At 36.9% G+C, this 15288-nt stretch overlaps 1 protein-coding gene across 3 annotated transcripts in view; it reads right to left on the bottom strand.

Moving 5' to 3' along the window:
- Positions 1 to 15288, bottom strand: part of GBE1 (1,4-alpha-glucan branching enzyme 1) — a 176328-nt gene that overhangs the window by 112798 nt on the left and 48242 nt on the right. For 2 of the 3 annotated variants that reach the window (XM_064469651.1, XM_064469659.1), the window contains exon 3: positions 11569 to 11684. The exons of the other annotated variant lie outside the window; for it this stretch is intronic. In XM_064469651.1, coding sequence (XP_064325721.1) covers positions 11569 to 11684 — 116 coding nt within the window. The remainder of the gene's footprint in view (positions 1 to 11568; positions 11685 to 15288) is intronic. 3 annotated transcript variants of the gene reach the window in all.

The following is a 15288-nucleotide window of genomic DNA, read 5'->3' as shown; positions in this document are numbered from 1 at the left end:
TAGCCTGAGGTTTAAGGCATCAATGCTGCTGAAGTAATTCATTTTGAAGTAAGAACTTCCAGATCTGAATAAGTTCACTAAAAAACAAACATATGGCTGTAATAAGAGCAAACACAGAGCCAACAATGGCTGGCTTTGAAGGTATGTAGAAACTGGTGTGCAAAGGTGCATTCCAATTTTCAAACTGCTGGAAGACAATGCAGGACCTAAATCTCAGAAAATCATTAGTATCAAAGTGACAACATGTTCCATGTCTGTCCCACTAGAGTATAGGGAATTTTTGAAGTGGGGAGTAAGCTGTAAGATAAAACTAAGTACATTGTTTACAGGTCTGTTTTGATGTTTAAAACTCTCAAAAGTAGTTTACTACAGTTAAAGAGAAATCATCACTCTCAGGGCAGTCTAGTGTCATACAGAAAGGCAACACCACTCTGGAGCAATTCAGAAGCTGAAATAGCTTTCCTTTAATTCCACGATGTTTCCAGTGCAGGACAAGTGAGATTCAGGGGCCTCGATTTTCAGAAACATTGACAAATTTAAGATTCCTGGGTATGTCACTATTTTTCCTTTCCAAAATAGCATGGGTCTTCCATGCCACCTGCGGCACATCTGCCAACCTCTTCTGGATGTCTCAGGTCATTTAAAGGAAAACTCAGCACTTATATTCAGGCAACTTCCAGCCTACTGTGACTCAGTGAAATTTGTTGGATTTTTTATGAACGGAGGCCACATGATTTTCCTTAAATCATCTAGAACAATAAAAAGTCCAAAAGTTTTGCAAGTCTAACAACTTTTAAAGTTTAGTCACAAATACAAATTCAGATAAAATGTAAACTATGTGTAAAATGGAGCTTAATGTGGTTGTGCCGTTTTTACGACAGATGGAACTGATCAGTAACAGGCCATAAAACAACACATTTAAGATTCATATTTTTATGATCATCCCTTTTCTTTTTGCATTTGCCTACCTTCATCTTCTCATCACATCAGCTTCATTTGGCTACCTCATCTTCCAGTGTACACATACACAGATCTTCAGAACAGTGTGGGAGAATAATTCAAATGACAGTTACAGACAAGACCAGACAATTTCTCTGCCCACCATCTATTCCTTTAGCTTTCAGTTCCTGCATCTAAAACAGACTTAATTCCATGTGTGAGCACTGTATTCAATTATGATGTATTCCCATAAGACATCTGCCTCTGTTTCCACTGATGATGATATAGGATGAAACATTAGAAAAAAGTAAGGAATTACCAAGACAGCATGGCTTTTTTTCAGATACATACTTTAATTTAAAAGTAGCATCTGCTGGACTTTGGGTTTTTTTTTTCCAAAAAGAATTAAGACTGATATTTTTGCAGTTCAGGAAACTTGTTATATAGTGGTTTCTCATTTACACTTGAGTTAGGGAGAAGAAAACGAGGAGGCGATAACTAGATAACTGATTAATATATGCAAGCCAATAAACTGCTCTGAAACACTGTATTATTATTTCATTACTTTAATAGCTTGAAAGCACTTGGAATGATTGTTGTTATATGTGGCTTTTAACACAACAATGAAATTAAATTGGCCATCAACCCAACAATAGCTAACATGAGAAAGTGGACTAGCTTAAATAGGGAAATGTCAGCGAGTTATTTGTATATGGGCATTAAGATATTATTTCAATACTTATAGTATTTCATTAGCTTAATATTTATTAATTTCTGAGACAAGATTATCCAGATGTAAAAGCCACAAGACTACAGGTGGAAACATTGCCTCATCTCAATAACAGGCACCATTTGAAAGGAAGTTTAATCCAAAACCTAAACCCGCCACACTTTTAGGTCTTACAGACTCTCTAGGAAGTTTGTTAGATGCTGCAATAACATAACAGGTTCTTCCACTACATGAAATTTATTACAAATTAAACATCAAGGTATTTCCTTCCCTCAGTTGTTCTAAAGGTACATGGAGAAGGAAAACGACTGTTGGTACCCTAAGATATTTTGTAATATAATATATTGTGTAGACAAAAAAAGTTTACATTTTTACTTTTGAAAAAATAGGGTAGCCAGGAGAAAGCACTACAAGTTTACAAGAATACAAAAGAATCTGACCAATTAATCTCTCCAAAACTTTAGACTTTTGACATATTGCTTCTGTAATAAAACCTGGTCTTAGATTTTATTATGTAAATGCAGTTCAGTTTCAAAGACAGTTCCTGCATTCAAGTCACTGTTACAATCCTGCTATAAGATCATATTTCTTTTTTCTTAAATTGTTCACCCTTTTCTCAACACCCTCAGGTTGCTACAGAAGTACAGAAGTAAAGTTTTACTACCAGCTGAAAATACCTTTCCCTTAGCTATGTATTTTTCTTCTGCAAATATCCAATCCCGAGTTTAGGACCCAGCATATAATACACAGTTCTGATGATCTTTCCCAAGTGGATGGTGTCAGTTGAACCCATTTACTAAAGTAAATAAAGTCACCACCCCGCCTTCCCCACATGCACAGAGGAAACAGGGTAATTATTACTATCCTCTTTCTACACGTCATACTGGTTTGAGAGAGACGTACTAGAGTACAGAGGCAAAATTTTGCATGTTTGTATTTTAATACACAGAAGCACAGCAAAATGCTTTCCAGTAAGGTAATGCAACCTGCTGCAGAACCCAGTACTAGAATTCAGAGTTCCTTGCCTGGCACAGTTGGCTTTAAACAAGATTTAGATGAAAATAAAAAAGCCTGACAAAAGTTTGGGATAGAACAGCACTCTTAAGAGCTTTATTCTGGAATTGTCTCATTCAACCTGATAGATTTTAGAGTCCAGATAAAACATTTCCCTCTTTAATAGCCTGAGAAATAGAAGGCAAGTGATGAAGAAGCGAACACAGCTTCTTCACTAGTGCCTTACTCCTCTTGCTACTGTACAGCCCTGCCTAACAAAGCTCAAGAGAGGCAACAAGGAGGAAAAGGGATTAGAAGTGGTTCAACACTTCAGCTTCCCTTAGCTAGGAGCACATTCCCAAATGGACCCTCCACCCAAAGCAGTGGGGGAGTCAGCATGGACAACAGGACATCTTTCCAGAACTCACCTTCCACTGAAAAGCTTTACCATATGCTATCCCTACTGCTTCAAATAACCAAGAAATCAAGTGTATCCGTCAAGGTGCTCCCAGTCACTGAAGTTGAGTGTAAACCTTGAAAAGAGTTTCAGAAAGAATGGACAGCACGTTGCTTCTGCCAGACTGTTCTACTTCCTAAATTGCAAGTCTGTTACACTGGAAAGAAGTAATAGAACACTAATTATATTACCTCAGGTCTCCCTTTCTCCACCTTTTTTTTCCTCATCAATTTAAAATTGCTGTCAAAACTAAGTCAAGACAAAGCTGTCTGGTTTTTTTTCCAATTTTCAGGCAAAGAAATCTGCTAAAATGACAAGCATATAAAACAAATATTGAAGAAATACTCCTTAGCTATCAGACACATAGTAATACTCCTCAGGTGGTTTATACGATTAACAAAGTTCTGCAGAGGAATCTGTGTGGTTCAGAAGCCATTGAGAGAGTGATCTATTTGCTGTGCAGATTATTTTTCTGTAAATATATCACCACATCAGCTACTAGACTCTAAACTTACTAGTGATATTAGATATTTGTTCCCAGTTCCCCCTTCTTTCCCCTTCCCTTCTCCCCTGGTGAAAGAACATAAATGAAAATAACCGAGATATGAAAGAAGCAAACGCCTATCTTCAAAGCAGAGTCATCAAGTCATGCCTTGATTTTCCAAAAGAGGGAGATATAGCTCTGTTTGTGAGCTAAGCATTTCAATTGAAGAACCTAAAAGCATGTTAAACAAGTTTACTAGATCAGATTTAAAAGGAAACCTTTAGTTCTTTTTTACATTTCCCTGCTTCTTTGTATCTACTAACTTCTTAGTTTCCTAATGAAAGAATACAGAAAACACTATACTTTCTGAATATTAAAAAAATTCAAAAAGATGGAGGCAGTAGCCTAGTATTATAAAACTGTCTATGAAGATAGAGATAAAAATACCACGGGCGGGGGGGGGGGGGAAATCAAACTGTTAAAATCCAGGAAACCAGAGGAAAGTTGTTAAGAATGAAACCAATATCGCATGGAAACATTCCCAATAGATTTCACCAGGCACAAGTATAGAGACAATACTTCACTTACTCATCATGAACTATCCTAAAAAGTACGGAGATTTCTACAAGAACAAATAGGCTTTGTAACTCTTAGCTATGCGAAGGTGGCATTAAGGGTGTTGAGGGACAACCAGTTTATTTTTAAAAAAGGAAATCAACACATATCTATGCTGTAGGACAGCATTCAAACCTTTCTTTCAGTCTAGAACCCAGATTTTGAAAACCTTTTTCAAAACCAAATTAAGTAGTCAAAGGAAAACTGGAATCTCAAATACAGAGCAAGAAATACCTTTTTCCCCCCACTATGACTTAACCAGAATCGAGATACTGTAACAGTGATGCAGCTCAGAGATGATAAATTGTATGCATAAAATAAAAGCATTCATATATGTATTATGTAACTGAGAGGCCAGGGGTAGGAGAGCACAGTTTGAAAGCAACCATAATAATAAAGCACATTACACACAATAAGTGTAACTTATTAGAGTTGTTTCAATCCATGTCAAGTAGAAAAGAAGCTGCTGAAGTATGTAATAGGTGCACCCAAGCATTAAGTACTACTTATCCTCAACTATAAAGTATTTGTATCAAGGACAACTGCTGCATAATGCACCTTGCGGTTGGGTGGTTGTCTCGTAGTAGGCTTACTTTTTGATGTTCCCATTCACAGCTGTTTCAAACTGACAGTGAAATGTCTTTTGGGGATGAGGCAGGTCACGCTCAACACATCCACTTCCTGTCACATACTCCCATGGTGTCTTATAACTGGGTTAGCCTACAGCCCCAAATGGTCCTTCCACTGTCCTTTCCCTCCTCTTGCTGTTGTCTCCCTGCCCAACAACTCAGAAGTCCCTAACACCTTCGGTCACACTCTCTTTAGTGGATAGCAAAAACGTGTAGATAATCATGATGCGTTCCCTCTGTTCTGAGGTCATCTATCATGGATGGGCTCACCTGACCCTCTCCACACATTGTTAGGTGCATTAACTTAACTGCTTTCTGATATTTTAAAGTAGCACATCTTGAATACTTTATCGTAATGCCTCAGAGAAGTCCTTCTCAAACAGCTCCAGTGCTGGCTGTGTTGCCAGTACAGATTCCATCTGACAAGACTTGGGCATCCAAGGTGTGGACTAAGTCCATTAGATTACCAGTTTATCTTCCACTTTCTCCTTGACCTATAATCTTCTCTTAAATTTATACATAACTGTAGATGGTTCCTAGTTTTCAGCTACATTAAGTCACACTGAAGAGTGTTAGAAGCTTTACCTAGTTAGTGGCCCTGTCTCCAAAACAAAATTCCCCTAAAAACTACAGCCATGTTTATATACATAGTTAATATGGACTCTCAGGCTTCAAGTTCCATTTCAAGACCCCTTAAAATCTTTCTCACATTTCCTCAAAAAAAAACCCAACCAACCAAATCACCACCAAAAAAACAACCCCCCAAAAAAACAACCCATATTTTGCTATAACACAGACCTAATATCAATTGAAACAATTAGTCTTCTGAATGGACAAACTGAAAGGAAAGTATTTTTAAACAGCAAAACCTCTTACGAAATAATTGTGCAATCTTCAAGTCACAGGAGAACTAGTTCTGCCAAAATAACTGAACAAGAGTATTCTGAAGTGCTGATCTCAGTCTGCAAAAAAGGCTCCAAAGAGCAGTCTGCTGCATTACAATGCTTCATCGCTACTAAAACTTCTCCTGTGAGTTCATGAGTAGTTGCCATTGTTTACCAAATCCAAAACAGGGACAGCCAAGAGACCATTTACCTCCCAATGAGATAACAACTCTTCCTGCTAGTAAAGCTACTCTGTAACCCAGAGAAGTCTACAATAACTTGCTGAAGGGTCATGGCTCACAATCAGGCAATGAAACATGACGGGTATTGCCACAGAGTTAACTAATACTTTACGTGCCATTCAGTACCACTGATGTCTAGAAATACATATGCTAGATGACTTAAGTCCTGTTCCCTTAAGTTCAAAATGCCAGGAATGCCATGTCTGCTCCTTCTTGCACATCAGTTATATAGCATGATGCTGTGTAACACTTGTTTCATTCACTGTTCAACTTCGCAGGTCTGGTAATTTTCATTTTTTTCCATCCTACACATTACTTAATACATGAAATTTCAGTGACATGGAACTTCACAGACTATGGGCAAGGATACTCCCTGCCCCACCCCAGCTGAGGCAAAAGCAAGACACCTTAGAAGTGTTTACATTTGTACGTGTAAGAAAACAGTGAACACTTCTTCAGGAAGCTTCCCACTGAAATTAAGTCTCATACCTGTGCTAGGGATACCTAGGGCTCCCTTCATAAAAGCCGCCTGACTGCACATAACCTATTTACATTTTATGTTACAGAAAACCCACTACATCTTTAACACTTCTATACCTAGCATCCTAACCACCAGACTGTTATCCCATTATTAAAATGGTTTCCTGGACTTCCACATTCTCATTAAAACCACTTTCACATTTTGACTGCAGACTACTCGAAGCCAGTCTGATATTATGCTGCTGGACCTCCTGATCAGTCAGGTCAGCTGCAACACCATCTTCATCAGTGACAGTAATTACACTTACTGAATTTTGCCAAGAGTGGTTCCCTGACACTGATTAACCCACCTGCTCACCATATTTGATTCCTTTTCAAGGTTTACCAGTTAAACACAGAGCATGCAGATCTACTACAAAGTACAGGATACAGTGGTAAAAACTGTAAGGATGAAGTTCTAGATAATATTCTTTACAACTAACTTTCCTCTCCCCAGCACCTCATGGGTTCAAATGTACTTTCTGGTACTTCTAACCACGACTAATCTGTTAGTGTTCTGACTCAAAGTAGTTCCTCCTTTGAACCCTTTAATATTAAAAAGAGTTATGTATTTGGACTGGAAAACTACTCAAAACCAGTAGTAGTGACCTTAATATTTCGTACAAACTGATAAAAAAAGTTGTGACTGTTCTTCACATCAACCCCAGTTTTGTATTGAACTTGGCACCTATAACTCCTGTTCAGCAATCACTGAAACCACTCAAACATGAGTCTGAAATATCAATAGAAGAATATTGTGTTAACAAGTGCACAAGGTATCAAGCCTAATCACCTTGTTACAATACAAGGCACTCAAAAAAACTATGAAGTTTACCATTTGAAGATATATGTGTGCGTGCGCGTGTGTGTGAAGGAGGAAAGGATATAGATTCAGCAAATGATGGAATGCATTTTCTGAGAAGACTTTCAAGGGAAAGTTTACGTTATTTGGTCCCTGAGCCGTATATGATCAGTTCTGTCAGCATACCCAGAGAAATCAGATCTACTGTCATTACTAGAAAGTTGAACAATTACCATTTTAGTATACCTTCTCCAGCTCATGGAAGAAAGCTTTGTGGTTCCAGTATACAGATCTCCTCCTATTCAATGTTCCAGGGCAGCAGGCAGCTCAATCCTAATTGCCAGTATTTTGGAATTACTGACCTTACCACCTTTTCTTATTTAGCTGTGTGAAAATATTTTAGAACTTGACCAGTAGCCATTCATTTGGAAATTATTTTCATCTAGGTTTGAATTCTTATTGGCTTCTATTTTTCAATTATTCTACATTTGATGTGTTGCTCTTATGAAGAACATTGAACAAGTTCCCCACTGCAAATACTAAGATCTCCATTTTACCAATGGTGTCCCCACCCCTAAACTCCACTGACACTATTTCAAAATTAAGGTCTTACAGACTACAGCAAAAACTTAATTTACAGGTATTTTTAAGCAGTTGTAAAACACATTTATAAATAAACAGTAAAAGAACAAAGCAGAACACTGATTAAACTCCTGCATGTATATGACAAAACATGACAAGACTTGCTAAGGAAGCCTAGCCATGTTAATTTTTCTAAAAGCTTCCCATATACTGTGAAAAGGTAATTAAGAATACTCTGGCAATGAAGGAAGAATTCAGTCATTTTCAACCATGAAAGAAGATACACACACTTGCCCCTCAACTGCCATCACTGTTAGAATGACAAACTTGTTTAACAAACTTTGGTTGTCAGACCATATTTCAAATTACCCCCTTTAGGATAAAGAAACAGAGGTAAAGAGGCTTAATTGATTAAAGCACAAGCTTTGGTTTTGTTGGTTTCTTTTGGGTTTTTTGTTTTTTAAATCTGTGCTCAACTGATATCTGTTAGAAGTTAAAACAAAAAGCCACCAAAAAACACTAACAAACACCACCCAACCATATTTGTTCACTTAACTCACTAAGCTCCCCACTGATCCATGGAGAAAGAAAAAAGTGCCCTTTTCTGACAGGTAACCTTATTTTGGAGATGGATGTCATAATCCACAACGGAGTCACTCAACTATTTTAAGCATCCATCCCTTCACAGAGGAATGTATCAGAAGATCTATAGCAGTTTTTTAATTACTCACCGTCTTCAATGTTTGTATTTACTTATCAGAAGACTGCCTGAAGAGCTACAGTAGGCAGTCTACTACTATTGAAAACAGGCAAATGTTTGACCTCTGCTCCTCATTTATTTTCCTACAAAAATATTTTGTGACCTGATCTAAATTAGTGTCACCAGCTACACTCCATCCATTTCCCATTCTGGCTTAGAAATTACCTATTTAAAAAGAATGACCTTGTCACCATTTCAGAACTTGGCATTTGCCTGTGTAGAGCAAAAGATGAAAATAGTGTCAACAGAAGCTAGAGATAAGGACCTTCTGGAAGAGACTTTTTTCCCCTACCAGATCAATCAAATCACTGCATAAATGTCTGAAGTGGACTATTTTAACTTAAATATTTAAGAACATTATTAGTAAAAGAAACTTTAAAGCCTGTGATTCCCTTTGCTTCTTTAGTAAAGCAAAAGAGGGAATACCTTCATTACTAAAAAGTAATAGTTTTTGTTGCCTACTCTAGTGCACACAGACAACAGTGCCTGTGTATTTAAACATCAGTTCTGCAATCCATATAGTAATTTCCATCTGCAGTTAATCCGGTACTCTCAGCTACTACATGAAGAACGAACTGCAAAACTATGGTCTACTACAAAAAACCTCGTCTTCCCAAAAATACACATATTTATGCATGATCATAATTAACAGAACCATGTAGTAAGAAGATTTTTTATTAAGTAAGAAATCTTACATAAGAGGAGCAGCAGTTTTCTGAACCTGTTAGTGGAATAAGAAGATAAAAAGATCAGCCATAGCATGAGGGTAGCATACACGCCTACCATGTGGAATATTCCAACCTGACTTCAGCTTTTGTGACACAAAATGTTTTACAACTACCTTAACTGGAGACTTTTTTCCATGTTAGTTATCTCATCGAAACACATTGAATGTACACATTGTGAGGTGTTAGATTTGGTTGTGTAGCTAGGCACCACGGAGCAAAATACAGTGTCATGAAAGATTATTAGCAAAGTTACAGATGAGGCTGGAAGCAGCTCTATCTGGATGAAGCCATCAATTATGATTACGTACACTTGTGAATCAAGTTCCTAAACCTGTGGGGGTTTTTAGAGACTGGAATACACACATTCAAAAGCAAGTCCATCTCACAGGCAGACAGAACAGTCCAGCTTCATGAGCCTGTTTGGCAATCACATATTTTGAGTGTCAGTGACAACTGCACACATTACTGTTTAGAGCTGATCATGTAAAAGCACAATTAGAAGTGGCAGGTTAAAAAAAAACTTTAAAATGGAAACCAAACCCAAATTCTGCTCTGCCAGCAGAAGTCTCCTGGCTTTTCAGAAGACTCAGAGCAACTACAGAACTACAGCAAAGCACCCTACTAGTACATCAGTACCAAGAGTAATCAGTAGTCAAAAATTCTGCATACTACTCAAATTACGCACAATGCAGTCTTTGCTTTACAGTGAACGGAAAGAAAGTACTGTAAAGACCTGTACTTCAAAAGCAGGAGACCAGTGATTATATATAGACAGACAAGAAACTAATCTTAAGTTTGTCCAAACCTGTTTAAGATTACATGCTTTTTGACATTATGTTAATAATTACCAACCCTCCTCATCGTTCGCCTCTCTTATCTCTACAGTGAGCACAGAATATTCTACAGCAGGTGAGCTCAATATATTTGTAAAGACAACTGAAAAGGTAAATTCAGCAACAATCAAAAAAAGACAAACCTCCTTACACCTCAAAACCATAGAAAATAAGTAACCATTCTGCAATCTCATACATTACTGCATAATCACTATATTTCTAAGTTGCAGACAACTGTTTTCTTTCCTGCTTTGTAAAACAACATCAGCTTTCTCATCCCTGAATGATTATTCTTAAGTTTCAATTTATCCATATTTATACTGGGATAATTTCATAGGCCATAACAAAAAGCACAGAGATAAGCACACACATTGAGTAAGCATTTCCAGATCATTTTTATGCATATCTTTGTTTCAACAGATTCCTTGTTTAACTAAGCTTATTTTCAGCAGAAAAATGAGAATTTTTTGCAATGTGTTAGTCTTGTTGATGGGAACCCTGGAAATACAGTAGTGTTATAAAAATGCTCCCAGTTGCTTGATTTTCCTAGTCTATCGATGATTTTGGTGTATTTTTTTGCTTAACTACTCACTACTGTCCCCCATTAGCATCCAACATATCTGGAACTCAAGGTCCAACTGCAACAATTTGAATTCTCAGAAGTTCATACCCGACTGAAATCAGAATTCACCTAGAAATAATCAACTCTACTGATAGTTGTCATTACATATATATCTGCACTAAGTATAACAACTATGACATTTGACAGCTCAAAGAAACTTTCCATTAATTTCTGGAAGAAAGGATTTTATGCTCGTGGATAGTCATGAAGTACAACTTATAAAATAACTAGGTTTTCCCTGCATATCTATTTAGTTTAAAGTTACTTAACCTAAGACTACTGTTCAATATGCTTTATTCCTAAATGATAGGCAGAAGTTTTAAAAGACCACACGTACCACTAAAGGAACACAAAAAGATCACCTGAAAAGCCATGGTTAAAAGGAGCACAAAAATTACAGAGGTATTGAGATTTGAATAGGGTCTTAATCTCAAGTAGTCACATCAAATACAATAAGACCATCTATAAATTACTTCATTCGTATTTTTCAAATAATCAACTGTTTTCATCTTGTAACATGACATAATACACGATATCCACATTTCAGCCTCATATGCCTCCTCTTAAGCATCACAGAGTTAGATGTTAATGTTACACTTATTGAGGTTGCATTGCAAAAGTAGATAAACTAATTCTGCTTCTTAGAATAATTAAAAGATGAAGTTATTTAAAAGAAAACAAGAAGGAGAATTGAGTAAGAAGGGTTACAAGAATTGGAGAGTCTAGAGCAGACAGTCTAGAACCAACACCTTTAGCTTTGATCCGTGGGGCACAGGAGGATAACCATCTTGACCAGGTGGAATGAACATCTCCCACTTCCCATACTCCATCTTCCTATATGGATGAGAAAATGGATTCCAGCCATCTGTAATTTAAGAAATAATGCTAAGCATATTTATCCTAAGATGTGTCCAATTATAATTCAAAGGTATAACAGCATGTTCCATCTTTTTCAGAATAAACTTCAGTGACAGCAGACACACATACTTTTAGATCTGATACTACCATGCATATTCAAAAGAGATTCAATAAAACGTATAGTTTCCTAGTGAAAATATTACACTTCAACTCTAATTTGACAATGATTAAATTACTTTTACTTTACCTTCTTTGATCAAAGTAAAAACAACCTCCTCCTCCCCAAAAACACTACTGATTTTAATACCACAAAATCATGGTAACATGAAAATTAATGGCTGAAAAGTAATGCTTAATGTAAAACAAAAGCCACAAACCTCGCATCCTGAACAAGCCAGTAGACGTCTTTGCTCCAACACTATGGGAAAAAATAATTAGCAGCCGTTGATATGAAGAGGGGAAGTGAGTTTGGACAAAATGTAACCAAAACCAACCTCCATAAATTGAATGCTCAAACTAGGTTTGGACACACTGCTCATTGCCTCTATTTTGAAAAGTTGATGTCCTATTAATAATACTCATTAAGTTTATACAATCAGAAAAATAAAGGGGAAACTGCAGACAAACTTGGTAGCAGTGGCTAGGAAACCACACAATACCAAACAATGATGACACAGCTGGAAAATTTGGCCTGAAATGCCACAGATTTAAGTTAGCCTTGAAGAAGATTCCTTTTCACACACACAAAAAAAATCTACTAAGCCAAGCTTAGATTCCATAATTCAAGATTCTTTGTCCCCTTTGGATTCACTGAGTGCTAGAGACATGCAAGGTCAGCTATTATGACAGGCCCAACTGAACAGACATCTGCCAAGATAATCTTGTGTGTTTGTATGCATGTTCAAGGTTAATTCATATGAATGAGACTGAATATAAAGCTTCTGAATGGACAGACTTAGGCAATGTAATAATTTCTAGGCTAGAAGGAAGTGGCTATCTCATAGTGCAAAGCTACAGAGATTCCTAAGCTAAACCAGTCAGCACAGAAAAATTGAATTGCAAGATATTAAAGTAACACACGCTAATCTTCCTTCATGTTAAGCTTTTTGCATACCATGTCCTGTAGTTAAAAAAGAAAAAAGTGGCTTACACCTCAATGAAAGAATAAGCAGCCTTCAGTGACCTATTTACAGGAGGTGCAGTGCATGATCTTAGGCAGGCATTCTATAACAACTAACAAATTGTCCACACCCTAAACTGTAGTTCCACGACTAGTTTAAGCTAGTATAAAAACAATATTGCTACTAAACATGATAGTCAGGGTTAAAGGCAATTCAACAAAAAAACTGGACATGCCACTGGAGCAGGAACATCACTTTTGGCACCATGGAAAACAGCAGCAAGGGAGGTAGAGAATGAAGAAGTTATCAGTATATGTATTTTCCAACAAACATCAGTAGTCAAAAATATTATCTGCTGTGTGACAAAAAGATAACCTTCTCTAACAATATATGGATGTCTTGAGTTTCAGAGAAAGACTACGGTACTTTCAAAGTAACTTGCTAGTTGCTCTTACAGCTGTTTAAACCTGAAAATTGCCAATCTTTAAAGAACAAAACTGAAAGGCATTGTTCTAGCAAACCAGGCTAGACAAAGTGACAAAATAACTCTGTATGACAAATATTCTAGTATCTATTCATTTTAGAGTATAGAGCAACATCAAAACCAATGAAAATATTATAATAAAATGTTTCCCATGCTCAAAACCAGAAATACAATTAACTCAGTTCTCCATTTAAATTATAGTTTTTAAGGTATTTAGACAGTACAGACAGAAAATGCATTAGTAGAAGAAAAGTTTTTACTAAACTATTGCTTGATTAATAGCAAAAGAGGTTGTATATTAGTAAGATTTAGATGGGTCTTCCTCCTTGGTTTTACTCTGAAGTTTCAATCAAAAATAATGAAAAACACTACTAACATCTACTAAGGCTACTAAGAAAAAAAAACACCCACACAAAACAAAAAAACAATACCTTAGCAATAAAGCAATCCTCCTTAAAAGAATTTCAAAACTGCAAACGCTATATATAGTGTTTATATACTGTAATAAATATATTTATTTTATTTCAGGGAATAGTAAAAAGATGCAAAACACATCACTAGGGTTTTAGGGCTTGGAAAAAAAAATGAAGTCGTATAACATGGTACCTGCTCTAAGTTATAAGTCTGTCTGTGTTCATCACAGAGAAGAAGAGCGGGACAGCAGTCATCTAAGGGCTCCTGAATGCTCCCAAAGCACTGAAGATACTTGAAGGGCAAAAAGGGAGTTGGAGGTAGAAAGTAGGGCAATATTATGCATAAACTAGAAAAATTACATGCTCACTTAGAACATATTTGGATAATCCAGTGGCACTGATTCAGTCAAAGCAAAATGAATGACAACTGAGGGGTACACAGTCAGGTAAGACCTGGCTAGGACACCTAGTGGAAGAACTGAAGGTATCTGGAAGACCTTTGCCTGTGTCTGGTCAGTTACAGCACATTTTGTCCAAAACAGGACTTTCATCTGGAATACAACATCAGAAACAGTACCTAAAGTTCAAATACCAACATATGGCATCTGCTTAGAAAGAGCACCTCCAAACAACACTACACCTTTTAACAGAAAACCAAAAACAATTTGCCTGAAGTTGAGCTCATTACATACACCAAGAACTGTGAATTCTTACATTATCCCCAAAAAAATTCCTGTGACCTCTGTTACAACCACCTTTTCCCTCCTTTAGAGGGAGAATGGTTTCATCTCTCTACCCATTTAAGCATCTCTGCTCTCCACAGGCAACTTTTAACAGTTCTGCCCAAGTTGCTTACACTTTCCCCTCCACCTGCTAGTAACGCTGGATACTCCTGTTAATCCTTCCTCTTCTCAGCCACAGTCCTTCATTGCTGTGTGTCCATGATTCATGACTTAAGAATAAATGCAAGACAATGCCCATCTGTCCCAGATGGTCCTACTTAAAACCATTTTTTACTACGTATCCCAGGAGAACTCCTCATTTAGGAAGTTTATAATGGAAAATGTTGCTTTGTATTAAGGCAAGAGGCATTAAAAGTTAAAACACCTGGACAAGTGAAGGCTTCCTTCAAACAAGTGGCTCAGGCTTCTCAGTTTTAGTGCTTAGTTTTCAGCAAAACAAAGCTAAAAATGCCTTGGGGGGAGGGGGTGGTGAGGCAGGAAAAAAACCCAACCAATCAGAAACTGGATAGCAGACTATTCAGAAGTTGAAAATATAAAGATATGAAGAAATATCTTAGTTTGAGAACAGAGACTTCAAAGACTCTGCCAATAGTTGCAAACAGAAAAAAAGCTTCATAAGATTTCCAGCAGAGGTTCAAATAATCAGCTTGAATATGGTTCAGGAAAAAAGGATACCATCACGGAAAACCCATAAGCCATACAAAGACAAGAGCTTCTATACAAAAGTTCAGGCTCCAGACACATCTTAAACCAACACAGAAGACATCTTGAACAGCTGGGTAATTTTAGTTTCTCTCTGTGACTAGATCTTCCAAAACTAGCCAGTTATTTTAACATTACATCCTACCTC

This window comes from Phalacrocorax carbo, chromosome 1 (assembly GCF_963921805.1).
Source record: "Phalacrocorax carbo chromosome 1, bPhaCar2.1, whole genome shotgun sequence".
NCBI lineage: Eukaryota > Metazoa > Chordata > Aves > Suliformes > Phalacrocoracidae > Phalacrocorax > Phalacrocorax carbo.
The sequence above is the reverse complement of the archived record's forward strand: the minus strand, read 5'-3'. Positions and strand labels throughout refer to the sequence as shown.